The sequence below is a fragment of the Meles meles genome, chromosome 14 (assembly GCF_922984935.1).
Source record: "Meles meles chromosome 14, mMelMel3.1 paternal haplotype, whole genome shotgun sequence".
Taxonomy (NCBI): Eukaryota; Metazoa; Chordata; class Mammalia; order Carnivora; family Mustelidae; genus Meles; species Meles meles.
Genome location: NC_060079.1, coordinates 86,261,816 through 86,285,516, shown reverse-complemented (window position 1 = coordinate 86,285,516; position 23,701 = coordinate 86,261,816). Strand labels below are relative to the sequence as shown.

The 23,701-nt window shown below is 47.4% G+C and overlaps 1 protein-coding gene across 3 annotated transcripts in view; it reads right to left on the bottom strand.

Annotated features, from left to right (window-relative positions):
- Window positions 1–6,035, bottom strand: part of CDC16 (cell division cycle 16) — a 30,128-nt gene extending 24,093 nt beyond the window's left edge. The window contains exons 1-6 of one of the 3 annotated variants that reach the window (XM_046028222.1): window positions 5,300–6,035; window positions 4,166–4,220; window positions 3,965–4,062; window positions 2,739–2,777; window positions 2,255–2,395; window positions 489–648 (exon numbers count right to left, since the gene is read on the bottom strand). In XM_046028222.1, the coding sequence (XP_045884178.1) occupies window positions 489–648; window positions 2,255–2,395; window positions 2,739–2,777; window positions 3,965–4,062; window positions 4,166–4,220; window positions 5,300–5,347 (541 nt within the window). In that variant the 5' untranslated portion in view covers window positions 5,348–6,035. The other 2 variants (XM_046028221.1, XM_046028223.1) reach the window with 2 other exon arrangements.
- Window positions 6,036–23,701: the final 17,666 nt, after the last annotated feature.

Sequence of the window (23,701 nt, the reverse complement as noted above, 5' to 3'; positions counted from 1 at the left end):
CTCATTCATACAACACCTCCACTTTCTCTCTGCTTCTTGCATGTCTCCTCCTCATATTACTGCTCACATACTAAGTCTGTGGTTCTTAGCGCTAGTTGTACCTTCAGGTCATCTGAGAGCTTTAAAACATTTGATGCCAAAGCCCCACCACCAGAGATTCTCTTCCACTTGTCTGGAGTTGGGAACTGCACACTGACGTTTTCAAAGCCCCTTGGGGCTTTGAGATATACACAGGTCGGGCACCTCTGAATCAGATACTGGGAACTCAGTTTACACTACCTTAAGTCACTTCTCCAAAAGATGGTCTCATCACATCAAAACCCCTAAAGATTCTGATAACAATGTGCTCCACATTTGAAGATGCTAAGGAAGTTAATATATCTATTTAAACCTGCACATAGTCTGCTCTTGATTCTACAGATTTCAGAGAAAAAAAAATTCAACCAATATTAATCGTGTTAAACATGAAAACACCTGAGTTTCCAAACCTTCTTGGGCCGTCAACATGTGATGTGATGTTAAAAGATCAAATGCTTCAAAACAGTAGGCATCGAGCTTCAAAGCTTCTTTATAGCTACAGGTAGCCAGGGCTCGGTTGTCCAGGGCATCATAGATCTTCCCTCGTAGGAGACAAATAGAACTCTTGATCTGTTGGAAAAGTGAGTCACACACTAAATCAATACTTCTAAGCTTAACTTTTGATCAAGAATTATATATTATCTGGGGCACCTGGGTGGCTCAGTGGATTAAGCATCTGCCTTTGGCTCAAGTCATGATCCTGGAGTCCCAGGATCGAGTCCCACACTGGGCTCCCCACTCAGTGGAGAGTCTGTTTCTCCCTCTGACCCTCCCCACCCTTGTGCTTTCACCGATGTGCAAATAAATAAATAAAATAAAATGAGTTACCCTCTAAAAGGATTTATTCCATCCCAGCTGTCAGATGGCATAAATTAACAGAAACAGGAAAGCAGAGTAAAACTTTTCTAAGCTGTTTCTCCCAGGCTCTTCTCATTTTAACAATTTCTATAGAGCACTTGGCACAGCTACTTTGTTCCTTATCTGTTCTAGCTCAAAAAGGGTAATGATTTAGATAGCAAACAGCATACAAATGTTAAACTCGGGCAGTATGACAGGCAGCTCTCAATGAAAGGTTCTTAGGTAATACTGGAAAATGCAACAACATAGCACAATGGTCATGGATTTGCAGGACTGGATAGATCTAAGTTCAAATCCCAGCTCTGATGCTTACTAGTGACCCCAGACAAGTTTCCTTTCCCCATCTACCTTACAAGGCCTGAGAACTAGAGGAAATCATTCTCTGCACAGCTAGCACACGCTACGGTGTTCACACAGTAACCGCCGCACTACTCAGTTAACACGAGGATACAGTAATTCAACTTATATTCCAGACTCTGACCCTCAAGAAACACGTAACTAAACTTATAGATGATCCAGAAACGGGCAGCTGAAAGGGGTGAAAGGCATAAAAAGTTATCAGGAATTCCAAACCTAAAAATATTAGAAGATATAACAAGCTAAACTTAGACCCATTCAGTACCCCATGACCTGTGTAAAAAAAAAAAAAGTAACTTCATAAAATAGTAAGACATTATAAGTATGCCATGCATTTCTTAGCAAGAAAATTAATGGATAAGCAGTCCAAAATAATAATGGTAATACCAAGTTCCCTCAAAAATATCTTTCTTATTGGAAAAATTAATGCACTTCTTAGCACATAGGTATCTCAAGAAGGCTGTTAAAAAAAAAAAGTAAAACAGAACAGTTCAGATTAAAAAACTGTGAATATTATTTATTATGTTACATTACATAATCTCCGCCAACAAGGAATTTACAACTTCAGGCAGATATGAAGTATACAAACTGAAATATATACTAAATAACATAGTAACACCAGACCACTCCCTGCAAAGAAGCAAACTAAGGTAACCAAGGTGTTTTTTTTTGGGGGGCGGGGGTTGCAACACAGTAAGATGGGGAAAGGTTTAAGGTATCAAAAATGAGAAGAAAGATCTCAGGTGAGCCTCTTTCGGATTCAAACATATGAGGACATTACAGCTTCCAGCTAAGGATGCAGAAATGTTCGGGATCTTTTTGTGTTTCAGTTGCAAATAAGCTGGGCACCAGACTGTTTAGCGTGGTTATCCTGAAATAAAAGACGTGATTTACGTCTACCACGTCATGCGAGTAACTCTTACTGATGTGACGGCAGCATGCCAACCACAGCACGACTTACCGAAGACTGGGACATTTCCCAGTCACTGGAGGGGTCTTTCAAGCCACTTTCGTCCTTCAAGTATTTTTCAAATAACCTTTTGTTGATCGGCTCCTCCATGTCGAGAATGTCAAGAGCCTGCTGGTGCTCTCTCGCAGCATACTGTGTAAAGCCAGAAATCCCGTCCGTCACCCATGACTGCTAACGGTGCACACACAAATACTGTAGACTTTAAAAGGGCAATATAATACCATACCCATCGCCTGAATTTAAAACGTAGAGTCTAAAGCTTAAAATTCTAAAGCAGAATCTTCTTCATGCACGTCAGATTCCAGTAAATGGAGAATCAGTATTTTATAGCAAACAATACTAAAGCAAACATTTCCTCATGAAATACTTTACTGCCAAGCTTGATCACCAGAACCCTTCCACATACGTAAGGGATGTGTAACATTCACATAGTTAAATATTTACCAAAGAAAACTGAAACTGAGAGCATACTTACATGGCATCTAGCTGCAAGGTAGCGACAAGCTTCATATAGCTAAGAAAGAAAGCAATCTATTAAAAAAGAGATCAAGATAATATACATCCTCATTCTAAGAGAAAACTATCAACATAAAATGAAGAAAGTTACTTTCATAATGTTCTTTTACTCTTACAGAAAATCCAAATCCAGTCTTTCTAACTCATGGTTAACAGATGGTAAACATCTGTTTACCAGGTACTAATGATCCAAAAGGAGTAAGGAGGGACACCCAAGTGGTTCAGTTGATTAAGTATCGGCTTTCACCTCAGGTCATGATCCCAGGGTCCTGGGACAGTCCTGCATCGGGCTCCCTGCTCAGCTGGGAGCCAGTTTCTCCCTCTGCCCCGCACTCCCCCCATGCTTGTGTGCACGCGTTCTCTCTCTCTCTCTTAAGTAAATAAAATCTTTTTTTAAAAAAAGGCAAAATAAAACAGTAAGATGGTTAAGAATAAAAAGGAGTTGGGAATCGGCCCTCAGGGAGGTTTTGGCACGAAGACATAAATACATCACTATGGAAGACATAAATAACATAAAGTCTGAAAGAACAGCATGAGAAATACTAGCCAGTTAAAGAAAACATGTGCAAGGGAGAGAAAAGTGAGAGGCTGGCCAGCATTCCAGGCACTGAGCATGAACAGCTTCACATGTCCAGGGGACTGCAAGTAGTCAGCAAGACTGGGTTGCGTGTACCATGTAGTGGTCAGGTGCTGGGTTCCACACAGACTGCAGAGAAATCATAAAGGACATTTGGTGCCTACTGACGCATCTGATTTTACCCCGCAGGTGATCGGAGATCACTGAGTGATATTGCGAGTGCTATAACCAGGCCTGTGTTTCTGTATTTTGGGAAGACTACCTTGTGATAGTTTAAAAGACAGTTAAAAAGAGAGAGAAAGTAGAGTGGGATAGATGTTACTAGAGAAAGCAGACAAAAGATTAAACAAAACAGACAAATTAAAGACCTCACATGAATAAGCAGTAATAAGAGTGAAAGGAATATCCGTAATTCCAGGGTTATTTAGAAAACAGAATTCCCAAAACTTAGTGACTAGATGGGGGGGGGGGGGGGCAAAAGTGACTGAGATTAGGAATAAGAAAATTTCTCTTTACATTCAGTAAGAAAAACTGAATCCTTTTAAATAATTTTGACATTTAATCTAATGACAATTTTGGGAAGCTTTAACGCTCACACCAACACTTACTTTATCCAGTTTTCGTGACCGAAGTGCATGAGCCGCTCTATGATATTGTGCTGTTAGGTAAAGACACTGAGCCAACCAATAAATGTCCTGGGGTTCCTCTGAAAGGAAAAAAATCACATAAAATGGTAAGAGGTACAAGGAAAAATAGAAAGGGTTTTAAAATACAAAAATCAGGAAAAAAAATTAGAAGTAGTCACTTACCATGAGAGAGTGAAGCTACTTTATCTGCCCAAAATAGAGCACTTTGATACTGTTGCTGTATTAAAAAAAAAAAAAAAATTACTGTTATTTCAATAGTTTTAAACAAATATCTAATATTATTAGAATGCTATCTAGTAAACCAACATCTTAATACAGTAACTGTCTGCATGTGGCAGGGGTCCACCAATCCTATCTCCATTTTACATCTCAGCTGAGTTTGGTTCAGTGGTACAATCAAAACATTGTTGTAAGATCTTTGACAATATACAGCTCAAGAAGGTAGGATTTCTTTTTAAACTTATACATTGGGAAAATGTCATCAGCAGGTCCCTAAAACACTAGACAATTTAAGCAATTCTTTTACAGTATCTCCTCATTAGCAACGTTCTCAGGGCTTGAATGCAAACTGCAACTCTGTTGCCAGTCAATCCGCCAAGAGGAATGCTCAGGGAATGGTTACCAATTTGCAAACTTTAAGCGCCCCGAGGGTGGACACCAGTCCGCAGGGCCAGAGAGAAAGTGCTCGGGCCACCCGTGCCATTCCCCGGACCGACCAGGCGCCGCGCCCCGACGCACCGCGGGCGCTAGGCATGTCGCAGCCGCTCTGAACGAGTCCACGAGCGTGGCTCCCTCCGCTTCTCGTTTCCAACTTGACCAAACCTGCGTGACCTCGCCGGTCCCGGAGTCGCGCCCGGCCGCGCGGGCGACGGCACAGCGCACACGACCGGATGAACGCGCGGACGCGACAAGACGGCCGTCCGCGTCGCTCAGATTCCGCCGAGCGAGGACTGCCACTCCCGGCAACCGGCTCGACTCGGAGGCCACCGGCCACGGTCCTCCCGCCCCCAGCGAGCACCCGCTCCGCGCGCGGCCCGGGCGGCCCGGCGGGCTCCGAGCACGTGCGAGGCCGGCGGGAGGCTGCGCGGCGACACTGCGGGGTCCCTCGTCCGCCCCGCTGCACCGAGGGCGGGGCCGGGGGGCTGGGCCCGTCCCTTCGGGGCTTTAGCCCAGGGCGAAGGCCCGGGCCCGGCCGCACCGAGCGCCACCACGGCCGCGACCACAGTCTCCCCTGCGGACCGCGGCTCCGAGCCCGCTGGCCTCCCGCGCCCCGCGCTCCCCGGTCGGGCCGCCCACCTGGTCCAGGTACTGCCGGACTCGCTTCCGCAGCCGCTCCAGGTTCATGGCCGCGGGGCCGGCAAGCCCGACCGAGCGCCGTCCACCGCCGCGGCGCGCGCGCCCGCCCTCCCGCTGCCCGCCGCCCGCCGGGCCCGCCCCGAGCCCGCGCAGCACCGGCCCGCGCCCGCTCCGACCCCGCCCGGCCCCGCGCCGGAGCTTCCGCTCCCGGCCAGACCCCGCCCCGGAAGCCGTCCGCGAACGCGTCCCCCCGGGCGCCGGAACCCGGGGCGGCGCCTTCGGTTCCGAGGCGCTTCTTTGACCCTCGGGTTGCCGGCGGCTTGGGGGCCATGGACGCCCTTGCTCTGCGCTCAGGTCGCTGGTCGCGCGGCGCGTCGTGCCGTCCGTGCGCCGTTCACTCACGGGCTCGCTCTGCGGCCGGCGGGGGCCCCACGTGTCCCCGTCCCGCCGCGGCGACCGAAGCCCGGGAGGAGCCCGCGGAGACCGTTCCGGGCCGGGGGCGCTACGGGGCCGCCGTGGGCGCCCGAACCCGCGATCCGGCTCAGCCGACCTTGGGGCGCCCGCGGTCCGTCCCGGAGGCCCCGCTTGAGCGACCCTCCCGCACCCGATGCCTGAGCTCCGCGGCGCGCGGTCCGCAGAGCCCTGCGAGCGGGGTTGGGGCGGGGGCGAGCGGGGTTGGGGCGGGCCCCCGCCCCGCCGTGACCTCCCGCCCCGCCGCGACCCCCCCACCCGCCGCGACCCCCCCCCACCCGCCGCGACCTCCCGCCCCGCCGCGACCCCCCCCACCCGCCGCGACCCCCCCCCACCCGCCGCGACCTCCCGCCCCGCCGCGACCCCCCTCGCCCCGCCGCGACCCCCCCCCCCGCGGGGACGGTCCCCCTCCCGCCGCGCGAACGTCCCCGGTGCTTTTCTGAGCCGCACAGACCGGCCCGCGAGACGGCGTCGACGTGGTTGTGCGGCCGCCGGGAGCGGGGCCGGGGCGGGCGGTCACGGGGGGGCGGGGGGGGCGCGATGACCGGAAACGGGCCGCGGCGGTGGCGGTTCCCGGCCCGCGGGTTCCCGGTGAGCGCGTCGGGGCTCGGGTGGACCGTGCGGGCCCGGACGGTGCTGCCCCGGCGAGACCCGGCGACACGTAGGGGACGAAGCTGCGTCTCCGGGCAGAGCCGGCGCTCCCGGCGCCAGAGGAAGAGTGCGCGGACGGAAGCCCGAGTGGACTCAGAAGACACGGGAAGGGGCAGCGGCGACACGAGCCAGTTTCCTTCCGCGGCGCGGCCGCAGTCGAAGACCGATGGCTGCGGCCCGGGGGCCCGTCCGCGGAGCGCCCGCCTTGCTCGGGGTCCGGGGCGCTCCGGTCTCTCACTCTCAAAAATAAACAAAATCTTAGGAAAAAAAAAAAAGGCTCAAGAATTAAAAGGAGCAAATTACTGAAAATACCCTTCATCAGAAAAGAAATACAGAGTCTGGACATATGAAAGAAAAGTCAACTTCATTCGTAATAAAAAAATGATAGTAGGGCGCCACTTCCATGCGAAAGCACAGATCAGAAAGATGGGCGATGCTTTTCTGACCAGAGTGCCCCGAGGGGCGCCTGCGTTTGGCCCAGGTCCTGGTCGCAGGGTCCTAGGATCAAGCCCTGAAGACCAAGCCCTGCCCTGCAGGGAGCTGCTTCTCCCTCTCCCACTCCCTCTGCTTGTGTCCCCTCTCTCACTGTGTCTTTCTCTGTCAAATAAATAAAATCTTAGAAAGAAAAAGTGTGGGAAACAGGCTCATACCTTACTTGTGTGGGTGATGTTGGTGTACGGTCCACGGCGAACAGTTGGAGAGTCTTCCGAATCTAAGTGTGACACACTCTGCCTTCGTGTTTCCCCGTCGGGAGATGCACGCTGCGCGTGTGCTGAACGACCTGCTGCGCAAGGACAGTCGTCATAGCACTGTCTGTCAGAGCGGAAGGTTAGGGACACTCTCAGAACCTGACAGATGGGAGACCGGTTCAAGAATTCCCAGGGCGCTCACACAGTGAATACCATGCTGCTGTTTAAAAGAAGGCAGGGGTGCCTGACTGGCTCAGTCAGAAGAGCATGCAACGCTTGATCTCAGGGTCATGAGTTCGAGTCCCACGTTGGGTGTAAAGATTACTTAGAAATAAGTCCATAAACTTCAAAATGTGTAAATGAAATTAAGAAGTAGAAGAACAAGGCAGTTCTGTGTATGGATATAAAACAATCTCCAACACACATTAAGGCGGGGGAAGCAAGGTATAGGAAAGTGTTTCTCATATGCATCCGTTCCGATGAAACAGGAAACTAACCAACGAATAGGTAGGAAGATCCTTAAACTCTCCCCTGGAGGACAAGTCAGAAAACTGGCCACAGTGCAATGCCTTCTGGGACGAGCACCGGAAGCTCTGAGAGGAGCTGTGAGAGAGGACTTTCCCTGGGTATCTTCTTGCACCCCTTGAATTTCAGACCATGTACATGTAGTACCTTTTAAAGGTAGATATAACCTTTATAAATATAAAAGCCCAAGAAAGAAAGAAAATGCAGAGAAACGGAAAGAACATAAAACTTCCCATAAAGACTCCTATCCACTCAAAAATTCCTTTCTTAGCACTTTTGTGAGTAATCTGCCATCTCCTTCTCTATGCGCACGCACACTGGTAACACATTGAAATTCCTTCTATACCTTTGTCTTCACCTCTTCCCAAAAATGATCACTGTTGACTAGTGCTGTACACTTCATACTCTCCTTTCTGTACTTTGAATGTACATACACACATTTATAAATATCTTTTTCTTTTCTACAAAAAAAGGATGGTGTGATACGTAATTATTTTGAGATTTGCCTGGCTCACTGGTATACATTAGCGATCTTTCCCTGTCTGAACCTGCTTTGTTTTTTCCAACAACTGAAAAATGTTTCATGTTATATTCATCAAACCAGGCTCTGGGATGTGATGCTATACAAACTAACACTTCAGATCACACCTGGGTGTCCGTGATGGTTAATTTTATGTGTCAATTAGACTGGAGCATAGGATACCCATATCTTTGGTGGAACATGATTCTGGGTTTGTTCGTGAGCTGTTTTGGATAGAATTAATATTTGAATCAGTAGACTGAATAAAGCACATTGCCCTCCCCCAATGTGGGCCTCATCTAATCTATTAAAGGCATGAATAGAACAAAAAGGTAGAGTAAGAGAGAATTTGCTCTCTGCCTAACTGCTTAAGCTGAGACATTCATTGATCTTCTGCCTTGGGACTCAGACTCAGACTGGAATTCACACCATTGGCCCTCCCAGGTCTCCATCCTGCCAACTACAAATCTCAGGACTTCTCAGCCTCCATAACTGCATGAACCAGTTCCTTATAATAAATCATGTATGCACGCACGCACACACACACACACACACACACACACAGAGCCATTTCATTTAGGAGATCTTTGAGCTCCCCAAGTTGAGCTTATGTGTCCCTCATACACTTTTTAGTAACACTGTATTTTCCTCATTGAAACATGATTGTAACTGCCTGTTCATTTTTTCATATCATCTGCCCCGTAGTCTGTGTGTTCCTTCAAGGCCAGTACTGTGGGAGAATGTGAGGAGAGGGAAAGAAATAGAATCTCCTCTATTAATCAAACCATACTTAGGCATCAAGCATTGGGCAGAGTTCTAATTTTGTTCCTAACCTTCCATTAGTGCCTGAAACGAGTCTCCCCAGACTGGTGTCACAGTTAGATTTGCTTTCCAGAATTCAGTTCCTTGGCTTTTCCCGATTCTAGAGGCTGCCTGCATGGCACATTCACTAGGTCAGGAATTCGGTATCTTTGTGGCTGTTATTCCACCAACTGAACCACCCAGGCGCCCCAACAATTGTCTTTCAAATTAACCTCCATGTACGTAAGTAATGTCTGATTAATGTTTGTTAAGTTGAGGTTTTATGTTGATTCATAAATGTACAGCCTAGGGGTGCCTCGGCAGCTCAGTCAGTTAAGCATTTGCCTTTGGCTCAGGTCAGGATCCTGGGGTCCTGGGATCAACCCCCTCCCCTGTGCAGGCCTCCTCCAGCCAGGCCCTCTGCTCAGCTACGGGTTGGCTTCCTCTGCCCTTCCCCTCCACCACGCTTGTGCTGTCTCTCTGAAATAAATAAATAAAAACGTAAAAAAAAAAGTCAATGTACAGCCTTGTGACACCCGCTGTCATGGAAAATGAGACCCTGCAAGGGTAACTTTGCTGCTCAAGGTCACGGAGTCGATCAGCACAGAGCCACAGCTAAAAGCTGGATGTCAGGGCAACAATGACTTCTGTTGTCTTATCTGTTAGTGACTGAAGTGTGGCTTTTAAGGCAACTACAAGTTCTGGAGGAAATAGCGCAGGGTAGTGACCATCTCGGAATCTTTAGGGCATTGCTGATCGCTTGCTGCTGTGACCCTGTGTTCACTTGAGCACAGAAGAATTGATTCATTCTTTGTTGTGCAGGGCCTCTAACAGTTGAGTGTGTGTGGTATGGTAATTTGAGCATATTTCTGTCATGGAATACTATTGCTTTATTGAGTGTTTTATTCAACTGGTTCAAAGTCAGGGCACCTGACCAGGGGGCATGTCACATATCTGTGACAGTGGGAGTCAAAGTAACTGATGCCCACAGAAACTTGACTGGAGATTACTGTCTCTGCTTGGGAGCCATCCTGCTGGGAAGCTGAGGTTAAGGGTTGGGGAAATGACCATCAGCAGCATCCCCCTTGCAGAGAGAGAGAAGATCTTAACTGGAAGGTCCTTGGACAATTTGGAAGTGCCCAGCAGTTGGGGCCTACTGCCCCTCTGGGCATCTGGGTTCAGGAGCTGGAGCTGCAGTACCAGGGAGCACCACTAGTGACCGCCACTTCTCCATGAATCCTTGGCTTTGCTCTGTGGGTTGTAGGGGACTGCGGCTGGCCCAGGACTGGAGATGGGTCAGTCCAGGGATGTCAGAAGGTTGTCATGTCAGGAGCCTGAGAATCATGGAAGGCACCAGGCTAATAGCTCCTGGGGTTCTTTCTATTCAGCCACTGTTTTGAGGGTCAGTACTGCGCATAGTTCACCCTTAATACACTTGTGGGTTATATAAAATTTACTCTGGTCCCAAAATAGATTTGGGAGTTTTTGGCAACCCCATGTCTCACTATCTTTGAGAAACCAGCGCGTGGTCATTTGCATTATGGAGCTGCTGCTAGAGGCTGGGGGACATAGAGGAGGGACCTAGAGGTCAGGAAGGAAGGAGGCCCCCAAGCACCGGCAGCATGCCACACAATCGAACCCAGCCTCTCCTCCAGCCACTCCTCGACCCCCACCAGCCCATCCTCTACCACCGATCACTGTCCCTGTTCATCACACTGATGGTGATTTTAAAGCACTTCAAAGTCCTATACATTGAAACTAATTTGATGCACAGTGTAATGTGGGATTAAAAACACACCTGGTACCTTACTTTTTCAAGTTATCTTTCAAATCAAAGCTCCCGGGCGCCTGGGTGGTTCAGTGGGTTAAGCCTCTGCCTTCAGCTCAGGTCATGGTCCCAGGGTTCTGGGATCAAGCCCCGAATCGGGCTCTCTGCTCAGCAGGGAGCCTACTTCCCCTCTCTCTCTGCCTGCCTCTCTGCCTACTTGTGATCTCTGTCTGTCAAATACATAAATAAAATCCTTAAAAAATATAATAAAATAAAATAAAAGCTCCCTAAGAGGTATGTGTGAAATAAGACCCATTCGCCGACTAAAGACTCTGAGCAAAGTTCAGAGAGGAAAGAGCCAAAATCACCCTGTTGTGGGAAGACCTGTGCTGTTTCCCAACAGAGAGCTGTTTCTTGACAATGTGGAGTAATCTGACAGCCTTTTTTTTTTAAAGATTTTATTAATTTATTTGAGAGAGAAAGAGAGCACAAACAGGGGAGCAGGAGGCAGAGAGAGAGGAGGAAGCAGGCTCCACGCTGAGCAGGGAGCCCTATGCAGGGCTAGATCCCAGGACCCTGGGATCATGACCTGAACCAAAGGCAGAGGCTTCAACCCACTGAGCCACCCAGGTGCCCCTCATATTGTCTTTTTTAAAAATTGCAGCTTCATCGAGACATAATTTTATACAATAAAAATCACCCTTTTAAAGTGTATATTTGAGTGGTTTCGGTATTTTCAGAGTTGTGCAATCATTACCAAATTCAATTTTAGATTTAGTTTATTGAGTAAATGAAGGTGATGAATGAGTCTTTCGGTCTTTTTTTTTTTTTTTTTTTTTTTTTTTTGAGGCATTAACTATAGGATAGATGTTCATTGTTGTAGAGCAGTATGAGGGGTCTTTTCTGAGTGTGACAGAGAGAGTAAACATTTTCTGAGACACTCTTGGCGATACTCAATCTGTCCATCCAAGGCCCACAGATTCCTTTAAGTCTTAGGGTTATGTGTTCTGGAGTCAGGTGTAGTTTCTTCATGTGGAGGAGTTTTAATCTGATTTTTTTTTTATATTTTATTTATTTGACAGAGAGAATTCACAACTAGGCAGAGAGGCAGGCAGAGAGAGAGGAGGAAGCAGGCTCCCTGCGGAGCACAGAGCCCGATGAGGGGCTCGATCCCAAGGACCCTGGGACCATGACCTGAGCCGAAGGCAGAGGCTTTAATCCACTGAGCCACCCAGGCGCCCCTAATCTGATTTATTTAGATATTTGTTAAAGTTACAATCACAGGTTTTTAAGGCAAATTATGCAAATCCACCTGCGAACTCTAAACAAATGCCCAACAGCACAGCAATGATAACAAAGTATTGTGGCTGGAGAAAAACCTCCGTAGCTCCCAAAGTACTCCTCTGTGTAACTGGTTTCCAGTTATCAGCTGAAGAAGCACAGAAACTAGTTTTGCTGCATCATCTGGTCAGGGGAGTCTTGGAGCGCTGTGTCACGCCTGCACACAGCTGTCCTCAGTGTGATAGCAGCGGGGAGGACCTGGCCGGCACCCGAGAGAACCAGGGCTTGGGGGAGTCCATGGCCATTCTCCCCACCACACTTCTCACACTTGTCTTCTTTCCCAGTTTGTGTTTTGAGTCCTTCCCTCCCCCTCACTTTCTGGGTTCAGGCTTGGACGTGACCTTGCTAAACATCAGTTCCAGTTCCCGTTGGACTAAAAGTACATATTGGAAATAACACTTTCCTTAGGCAAGGACAGTAAAATATCAATTTACTAGAATGCAGAGGAAATACAGTATTTCAATTTACTGACAATTCTATTTCGTTTAGAATCAATCATATGATCTTTTCCCTTTCGTGGCTGCATAATATTCCTTTGGGTGGTTCCCGTCCTGCTCACCTGCTCGTCAGTCGATGGACATGTGGGCTGTTTCTACTTTTTGGCTATTATAAATAATGTTGCTGTGAACATTCTTGTACACGTTTTGTGTGGCCATGTGTTTTCAGTTCTCTTGAAAACAGTGGAATTTGCGGTTAGATGACAACATTATGCTTGACTGTTTGAGGAACAGCTAGACTGGCTGCACCATTTACCATTACATTCCTACCAGCAAAGGATGAGTTCCAGTTTCTCCATGTCCCTCACCAACACTTGTTGTTTTCTGTCTTTTGACTTGGGTCAACTAGTGGGTGTGAAGTGAGGGCCTATTGTGGCTTGACTTGCACTTCCCTAATAATACTGAGCTTCTATTCATGGGCTTACTGGCCATTTGCCCATCTTCTTTAAAGAAATGTCTATTTAAATAATCAGATAATCATGTATTCTTTTAGTTTTGTTGTTGAATCTCTTTCTAAAATGCATTAAAGTACACTTTCATCAAACCAGTGCTTTCACAATTGCACTTTGAGTCCCCACACACATAGACACACATAGACAGATCCATCTGTACACAAATACACACACACACCCATACACATCCAAACACCCACACAGATCCATACATGTTCTCTCTCTCTCTCTCTCACACACACACACACACACACACACACACACACACACACATTGGCTTATTGGTATTGGGAGGCACTGGGTCTCAGGACACCACTAGCCAGGGTTTTTTTGTTTTTGTTTTTGTTTTTCATTTGTTTCCTTTATCCTCTGTGAAGGCTGGGCTGGAAACCATCTGTGGATAAAGTCTGGATGGTGGGACCCAGTTGTACGGGTCACTTAGGGAAAGAGGAAGGGTTTCTTGCTGTGTTACAGTACCATCTGGACTTGGACAGGGGAGAATTAAGGCCACCTCCTCCACTGGAGATAGTCCCATGCCCTGATCTTCCGCAGCAGAAGTGGGGCTTCAGTGCACAAGTCATCTGAAATGCTAGAAGTGGAATTCTTACGGGTCTTTTTAATTTCATAATGTAGTTAAGATATAATCAGACAAAGAACCCATCAAGGGACGGCCAAGATGATCACAAAATATTATCTGAACTTACATAGTCAGTCAGGGTAAGTTGAAAGCCACATCAATAAACACAGTAACAGATCACCGTGGCTTGAAATAAGTCAAATTAAAGTATTTTCCAATATCTTAAATGGTTAAAATCTTTTAAAAAGAACCTATTGAATTCTCTTCTGACCCTAACTGCAAACCAAAACTGAGAAGTCACTCCTGGGAGCTCTGCTGAGTGTGTAATATGGCAGGGTCTGGAAGAGTAATTGTTGACTGATGATGCAGAAATATTTCAGTAATTAAATTCTGATTCCAACTTCTGATGGAAAAATGTTTCCTTATCCCTGGGTTGATTCTGTCATATAAAAATTACCTTGGGGTGCCTGGGTGGCTCAGCTGGCTAAGCATCTGCCTTGAGCTCAGGTCATGATCTCAGGGTCTTAGAATCAAGTCCAGCATTGGGCTCCCTGCTCAGCAAGGAGTCAGCTTCTCCCTCTCCCTCTACCCATCCCCTACTCATGATCACTCTCTGTCTCTGTCTCTCTCTCTCTCTAATACATACATACATACATACATACAATTTTTTTAAAAAATTGAATAATCTTAGTAGAACACCTACTTTTCATCATCCCATTTCTTTCCAAACCCACTTCTCTACCACACGTACATACACAGACATGCACATCCACACATTCTCACACACACATAGTTACACACACCCATACACGGACACACACATGTATGCACAAATACACACACACTCACACATTCACATATACACATAGTCACACTCACAACATAGATATACATGTCTATACACACACATACACACACACTGAAATTATAAAATCCTTGAGATGAGTCAATGTCTTAACGTGCCATTTGTCTATAACATGTTCCTTTGAGTGATTTTCTAACAGAATCTAATTTTTCTAACAAAATCTAAACAGAATTTAGTTTTGCAGGAGTATTAAATGCCCTGTCTCTACTATTTTTTTTTCACCTTGACTCTCTTTGTCTATCCACTCCCCCATCACCAATGGCAACTGCCTGGCTATTCTCTGTATCATGTAGCTTATGTTTTTGGCTTTGTGTTATTTTTAGATTTGACATGTAAAGAAGACTGTGTCTGTTTTTCTGTCTCCCTCGTCTCACTGCGCACAAGGCCCTTGAGGGCCATCCATGTCGTCGTAAAGGGTGAGATTCCATTCTTTTTTATGGCTGAGTCGTATTCCATCATCGTGTGTGCACGCGTGTGTGCAGGGGTGTGTGTGTGTGCAGGTGTGTGTGTGTACCACATTTTTCATCTGTTCCCCTATTAGTGGACACTTAGGTCGTTTCCATGTATTGGCTACTGTGAATAATGTTGCAGTGACCGTGGGAGTGTGATAATTTTCAAATCAGTGGGGTTTTTTTTATCAGTTAATGTTTTTATTCTGTGTGAAGATGCATATGGCAAGGAAGGAAAGCAAGAAATGATATTTCACTACTTGCCAAGTAAATGTGAGGCACGTTTATCATCATTTTTTTGCAAACGTTACTCGTTTATCCCTAACCTGAGTTCTGGGGGGTGGTTCCTATCCTCTCCTTGCAGGTGAGAGACACAGGCTCACTGGCCGAGCAAACTGGACACCCACCTCATGCCCACTGCCCACAGCACGCCCCTCTGCGCAGTTCGTGTCAGCTTCCGACGGAGGCTGCCTACAACTCTGGCGTGGGTTTCGTTTGCGTTTCCTTCTCGTGTGTGTGATTGTTTGGGCCTGTGGCACTGGGCTAGAGGAATACATACTTCCTGTAAATTTCAGGGTGGCTAATGAGTTTTATTGTTTCTTAAGGTTTTATTTTAATTTAATTTAATTAATTTAATTAGTTAGCACATAGTGTAATGCTCGTTTCAGGTGTACAAGGCAGTGAACCAGCCGGTCTGTACATCAGTCAGTGCTCCTCAGGACGAGTGCCCTCTTCATACCCATCCTCTATGGCCCTCTACCCGCCCCCCGGCCCCCACATCTCCCCTCTGGTACCCACCAGTGTGTTCTCTGTAGTTAAGAATCTGTTTCTTGGCTAATGAGCTTTATGGGATGATCTTATGGAAATCTCATCCTCTCTGGGCAAAAACAGGTACCAAGTTAGCGAAGTAATTTCTCTTTGGAGTTAGAGATAAATGAGGAGGGAAGTTGAAATCCTTCCTTCAAAACATTAGATATTTTGCAAGCTAATATTTCAACTAGAAAAAAGTGCTGAGGCTCCCAGGGGAGCTGGCGGTGCAGCCGTTCAGCAAACGAGGACAGTAAGTGTTACTGGAGGGGATGCGGCTGCAGAAGGGGAGCGAAGACAGTAAGTGTTACTGGAGGGGATGCGGCTGCAGAAGGGCGGGGGCTCCCCGGAAGAGCAGTTTTCTCTGCCGAGTCAATGAGAGGCCGTCTCTGGAGTTGTAAACTGTGGTCCCTGTCCGTGGCAGATGAGCACAAGTCCCAGGCCCAGCTGACGGACACTAGGGAGGGGTGTCCTCAGACAGCTGGTCAAGGAGGGCTACTGGGGGCTTGGGGACCATTTTCTAACCTTCTGGTCCTATGGAACAGCTCTTCTCTCCCTAACCCTGCAGTTTTCAAATAGCTTGATTTTGGTTTTCCTTCTGAAGGAGAGCGTCCTCCCAGACGAAGTGTCCTGCTACCTCATCCCCACCTCCGTGCTAATTCCCTAACATTCCCACGGCTGGGAGGCAGGGCTTGTCAGGGACAAGCACAAGCAAACCCTCAGACCCAAGAGCAGGGGAGGGATTGTTGGCTGAGGAGTCCCCATAGCCGGCGTCCTTCCCTCTGCCCCGTGCCTGTCACCCTCTTCCTCCTGTGCGTGGACATGTGGAGGCTGAAGTTTCTGGGAACGTAAAACAGGGGTGCAAGCTGCTGGTGAAGAGCTGTCCTGTGGTTTGGGACACTCAGACTCTTTCTGGCTTGGGATCCAGAAGCAATGAGTTGTTTCCTTAAGCTCTCCGTTTTGTCTTTCCGTGGAGAGCAGGGACCACCTCACCAGGAGGCCTGGATCCCTAGGGTCTGGTCTTCTCAGAAGCCCAAGAGCTCCGGCGCCAAGGCCGTTCCCGTTCCCGACAGCATCACGCCAGCGCATCAGACACTTCAAACACCGTGGGGTCTCTGGGCTGCAAGAAACCCTATTTCTAGGAGCTTCTGTTTTCCCTCCCTTTGTTTGACTTTATCTTAACATCTCCCTTTGCCCTTGGGCTTTACCTGTTTCCTGTTATGTAAAAGAGGAATTTCAAGAGAGTCAACACAAATAAATGAAGGATGGGTTTGAAACAGGGGTTCCAAGGGTTTTCTTGACATTTGCTAAAGAAAACAACATAATGGAGGAGAAAGAAAGGAAACAACACAAGGAAAAAGGCAGAAACAGGATACTGACATCAGTAAACATAAATGGATGAAACTGAGGGAAAAGCCTCTGCACTAGACTAAAAAGCGAAATCACAGTGTTCTGCCTGAGGACACAGACCCGAAATAAAACGGCACAGATATTAGGCAGTGATGTCTGCACACAAGTGAGCCTGCGGAGACCAACCACAGGAGGCCAGGGCGCAGCACCCAGAAAACGGCAGGAAGGGCCCAGGACTGAATAGAATATGATCCCGTTTTTGTTTAAATAAACAAATATAATGAATAGAAGTCACTGCTCACTAGCAAGCCGGCAGTGATTACTTCTAAGTTCAGTCCAAGGGAATCCCACCTTTTACTCACACACTTTACCGTTTGATGTTTCATTTTTCACAGTAAACAGACATTAGTCTCGTAATTACAAATAAAGATTTGAGGGGCTCCTGGGGGGCTCAGTCCATTAAGCGTCTGCCTTTGGCTCAGGCCATGATCCCTGAGATCATACCCCACATCGGGCTCCCCGCTCAGCAAGGAGCCTGCTTCACCCTTTACACTGCCCCCCACTCGTGATCTCTCTGTCTCACTCTCTCTTTATCTCAAATAAATAAAATTCTTTTCTTTAAAGATTTAATTTATTTATTTGAGAGAGAGAATTAGAAAGAGAGAGCATGAGAGAGGTCAGTGGGAGAAGCAGACTCCCTGCTGGGCAGGGAGCCTGATGTGGGACTTGATCCCTGGACTCCAGGATCATGACCTGAGCCAAAGGCAGTCGCTTAACCAACTGAGCCACCCAGATGCCCTCAAATAAATAAAATTCTTAAAAAAATATAAAGATTTGAGATGAAATATTTGAGGGTTCAATATAAATTGAAAAACAGACTTTCTGAATGCCTCAGTAATTAGTAATTATTAGCTATGCATCTTTGGAAAAGGCGTTTGTTCCCTCTGTGCCTCAAGATTGTGTAGGACATGTCCAAGGCAAGTATACAGGAAGCTGGGACTTCTCAAAGCTACGGTTGCCCACACAGATGCCTGTGGGGCCGGCAGCTGCCTAAAGGACCAGGGCCCCTTGAAGGAGGGAATTGGGCTGGGTCCCCGTGGGACCTGGGGATGCTTGGGGCAGGGGTTTGGGGCTAAGGGTGTTTATTTAAACTTTGGTGTCTATGCAATGTCTTACAATTGACTAGAATTCAAGGGAAAGCAATCTGCTGAAAGGTACCACAACACGGCTGCTCACAGGTGTGGGGAGTAAGTGAAGATTTTCCAGATCTTTAATACGATTCATTGGGACATTAATAAACAGGATAATGGCAAAATGAAAATCTTATTTATCTTCGTTCAGAATTATGGTTTTGCCAGCAGCAAGAATAAGATGAAGAGAGAGAGTTTAGATTTTAAATTATCTGGCAAACTTTCCAAATTATTAATTTTCTCTGCCTCTCTGGGCAAAGTGTGCTACAGCTAACTCGGGACTGTCACGTGGTTTCCTAGTGATATTTTATGCGCTATCCTGCCGAGTTATTATTTTTCACCAAATCTCTCTCCCTCAACCTATAATCAATCAGCTGAGCTCGTTTTCATCTCCTTATAATTTTTGTGCGTGAGGAAATGGCTGTGTCCATCAGTTGAGTCATTGTTCCATGCCATCTATTTTTAGCATATGACCATTTGGCAAATGTTTGCAGACAACAGAATAAAATGCCCTGAGACTGCAAAGAATCAGCGAGTCCAAGTGAGCGCTAAATCTGATGCAGCAAACACAAATTTCAAGTAGCCACGGGTTTAAACTGACCAAGAAACTGCAGGCACCTAGTCACTGTGCAAGTCTGCCGTCTCCCGGGGCACCCTCTGCCAGCGTCCGGGTACCTGCCAGCCTGTCCCGTCTCCCGCCACCTCTGGGCTCTGTATGACGATGACTGGGGTTTCTGGTCCTTTCCAGAGTGGTTTTGTTTTCTCTTTGCACTCTGCGGAGTTCCTGTTCTTTTCTCCACCTGATTAGACTCCGAAAACCAGTGCAGATAGTTCTTGAAATCCTGACAGAACCCCCTTTCTGCACTGACGAGACTGAGCCTGAGTGCCCACAGGGCCGGCAGGGGTCCCAGAAAAGGAGTGTTTGCTCAGCTCACTTGTTGGACAAGCATTTGGTAGCCCGTCCTGCTCCAGGTGCGGGGTTTGGGAGGGGCCGGGCTTCAGAGATGAGCAGCGACCTCACAACGCAGGTAGGGAGACACAACGAAGGTAGAGGAGAAAATGCAGCCCCGAGCAGTCAGTGCGCTGGGGGCAGCGGGGTGGGGAGGCTCAGGGCTTCCCGAGGGCACTGGAAGAGACAGCAAAACCCGAAGTGGTGCTGGGACAGAACTCTGAAATGACGGATGTGCGAGGGGGCGGGCTAGCAGAGGAAGGAGGTCCCTGGTGGCAGGTGCATTTAGGAGGTCTGCAGGGCCAGGTGCAGCTCGAGCAGCTCTGACTTACCTGGAGGGCAATGGGAAGCCACAGAATGGCTGTGAGGCACATCTCTGCCACTGTAGAGAAGGGGGGAACAGATGGGAGAGAATGGAGTGAGGGGAAATCGTGGGGACCCACTGCAGGGATCCAGGTGGGAGATGTGTGGGCTGGAGGCAGGGCTGCGGGGAGACGTCAAAAGGAAGAAGCAGGAGCAGGGGCTCCCATGGGCTGCAGGAGAGGACAGGCTGGAGAGTGGAGCACAGGCTCGTGTAAGCGGCTGGGTGGGTGTGGGAAGACGTGTCAGAATAGCGTGAGCAGTCGAGTGCCATCCTCGCCGTCCTCAGAACATTTAGACACACGGGGTTTCACTGACAGCAGCTTGCCGTCGTCGTCGTATATGCCACTGAGAAAGAGAAATTGCCTTCTCCAAAACCGTGCCCTGCCAGGGGCCGTAAGATGTGTTCCCACTTCAGAGCCGTTAAGGGGTGTGCGTGTGGGTGGTGTACCCTACAGTCTGTGAATTATGGTTATCTCACTTAACCCTTAGAGCTGGGTACTAGTGTTAGCCTTACTGAAGTTAAAACTTGCCCAGAGTCACAGAGAATGGGTAGTAGCCTGGATAGCCAGGATCCTGAGCACGAGGTCTAACTAGGTGGGGCACAGAGGTAGAATCAATAACCTGTTAGGTGCAAACGGCCAACAGACCCATGAAAAAGTGCTCCACATCACTCGGCATCAGGGAAATACAAATCCAAACCACAGTGAGATCCCACCTCACACCAGTCAGAATGGCTAAAATAACGAGTCAAGAAACGACAGATGCTGGCGAGGATGTGGAGAAAGGGGAACCTCCTACACTGTTGGTGGGAATGCAAGCTGGTGCAGCCACTCTGGAAAACAGCATGGAGGTTCCTAAACAGTTGAAAATAGAGCTACCCTATGACACGCAATCACACTACTGGGTATTTATCCCAAAGACACAAATATAGTGATCCGAAGGGGCACGTGCACCCGAATGTTCATAGCAGCAATATCCATGATAGCCAAACTGTGGAAAGAACCTAGATGTCCACCAACAGATGAATGGATAAAGAAGATGTGGTTCATATATGCAATGGAATACTATGCAGCCATCAAAAGAAATGAAATCTTGCCATTTGCGACGACGTGGATGGAACTAGAGGGTATTATGCTGAGCGAAATAAATCTGAGAAAGACAATTATCACATGATCTTGCTCAAATGTGGAGTTTAAGAAACAAGACAGAGGATCATAGGGGAAGAGAGGAAAGAATAAAACCAGATGAAATCAGAGAGGGAGACAGACCATAAGAGACTCTTAACTCTAGGGAACAAACTGAGGGCTGCTGGAGGGGCGGGGTGGGGGAGGGGCAACTGGGGGACGGGCATGGAGGAGGGCATGTGACATATTGAGCACTGGGTGTGATATGCAACTGATGAATCACTGAATTCTACCTCTGAAACTGATACTACATTATCTGTTAATTAATTGATTAAATTTAAAAAAAAAGACTCTCCAGGGCACCTGGGTGGCTCAGTGGGTTAGCCTCTGCCTTCGATTCAGGTCATGGTCTCAGGGTCCTGGGATCGAGCCCCGCATCGGGCTCTCTGCTCAGCAGGGATCCTGCTTCCCCCTCTCTCTCTGCCTGCCTCTCTGCCTACTTGTGGTCTCTGTCTGTCAAATAAATAAATAAAATCTTATAAAAAAAAAAAAGAATCTCTCAGTAGGCTTATGGCAGGTGCGGGCAACAAGGCTGAAGACGTGGTCTGTGAGGAACGAGCAGCAGCGGAGTGGTGTGGAGAGAGGGCAGGGGCGGCGGGGCCAGCACTTCTGGGCAGTCAGGAGACCTCACGGCAAGACAGGCCAGAAGAGAAGTGTGAGGGGCAGTGGCAAGAGCTGCACCTAGAGAGGCGTGAGCTACCCCCACAGCACAGGGAGCCGCACACAAGGGCCTCGCATAGGGTCGATCGAACAAAATGGACACTTGTGCAGGTCGGAAACAGTGAAAAATCCCAACGGTTGCACCCAACACAGAAAGAGCAGCACGGGAGTCTTTGTGAGCACTGGTGCATCAAGGGCATTTCAGCTCTGCTTACACCTCCAGCCCAGGTGCCGAGGGACTGAGCACATCCACAGTGGGGTCACACCACGGAAACAGGCCACGAACACACTCAGTGGTATCCAAGAAGACATTTTAATGAGGTGTAAACATTCTTTTCATTTAATGTTAGATGAAAAAATTTAGGATATAAGATTATATATGAGGAACAATTCTAACTATACTCAATACACTTCTATATGCACAAAAGTAAAACTATGAGAAAATGCAGACAAATAACACAAAAATTATCTCTGGGCGATGGAATTACACATGATTTTATTTTTTCATTATATTCTCTGATATAAATGTATATTACTTTCTAGTTAGGAACTCCTGCAAATCATGCCCAAAACTTCAAAAGGAAGCAAATGAATTTGGCAACTGGGAAGTCACTAGTGAGTTCTTTCGACTGGTGGATGAACAAACATTTACTCCACACACGCTGTGTGCCAGGCCCTGTGCTGGGCAGGTGGTCTGCACCTCTGAACAGCACAGACAGTGCCTGAGATTGTGAGGCTTGTGGTTTTCAGGAAGACAGGGGTCAACAGGTAAACTCCCAAATCACAGAGTGTGCCCCATCCGGTAAGGGAGAAGAGCATCGTCAGAGTCAATGGGAGTGTCTTTTAGCGAGGGTGTCAAGCCTTCCTCGGGACACGCCGTGTGTGCTAAGACAGAAGGCTGAAGAGAACTTTCTAGATATCTACCCGCATACCCAGAAAGGGCCCTGAGATACTCTGGGAGGGAGAGTGTTGGGAGACAGTGTGTCCCTTGGCAATGCAGACCCGCTCGCTTCGTACCGGTCTTGTTTTAGAAGACCGCGGCTCAGACGGTTGCGTCAGCTGGACGACATCCAGCCGAGCCTCTGCTTTTCATCCCACGTTGAAAGGTACACGTACAGATGACCTGTGGCTACTCGGATCACATGGATTCACACATGTTAGGAGCTCTGTACATATTCTGGATATTAATCCCTTGTCAGATCATATCATCTGTGACCAAGATCATTTGACTTCTTCCTTTCCAATTTGGATGTGTCTTATTTCCCTTGACTAATTGTTCTGGAGAGAACTCCCAATACTATGTTGTATAGAAGTGTTGAAAGCAAGATTTTCCTGTTCTTAGAGGAAAAGCTCTCAGTCTTTCAAACTCACAACGTCCATGGCAGGTTTTCATACATTACTTCCATCATGTGGGGGTATATTCCCTTCTAGTCCTTGCCTGCTGAGTATTTTTATCATGAAAAAATGTTGAATCATGTCAAACACTCTTTCTGCATCAGTTGAGATAATCGTCTTTTTACACCTTCATTCTGGTAATGTGGTGTACTGTATCAAGTCATTTTCTTATGTTGAACCAACCTTGTATTCCAGGAATAAATCTCACTCGGTCATGGTGTATGATCCTTTTAATATGCTGCTAGTTGGTTTACTGGTATTTTGTTGAGGATTTTTGCATCACTGTTCATAAGGGATATTGGTATCCAGTCTTTTCTTGTGGAGTCTTTGTCTGGCTTAGGTATCAGGAATGTTGCCCTCAGAATGAATTAGGAAGTAATTCCTCTTCTTCAACTTTTTGGAAGTTTGACAAGCATTGGTGTTAGTTTTTCTTTAAATATTTGGTAGAATTCACCAATGAAGCCATTGGGTCCAGGGCTTTTTTGTTGGGGGATTTTTGATTACTGATTCAATCTCCTTACTAAGTCTAAGTCTATTCAGATCTGTTTTCACGACTTAGTGTTGGTAGGTTTTATGGTTCTATAAATCTGTCCATTTCATCTATGCATGCAATTTGTTTTGCATATGATTTTTCATAGTATTTTCCTATAATTCTTTTTTTCAAGATTTTACTTATTCATTTGAAAGAGAGAGAGAGAACACATCCCTGTGCACGAACACACGAGTGGGGGAGGGGCAGAGAGACAAGCAGACTCCAAGCTGAGTGCAAAATCCAACATGGGCTGATCCTGGGACTCTGAGACAATGACCTGAGCCGAACTACCCAGGTTCCCCCATTTCTTATTTTAGTAATTTGAGTCTTTTCTCTTTTTTCCTTATTACATCTACCTCAAGGTTT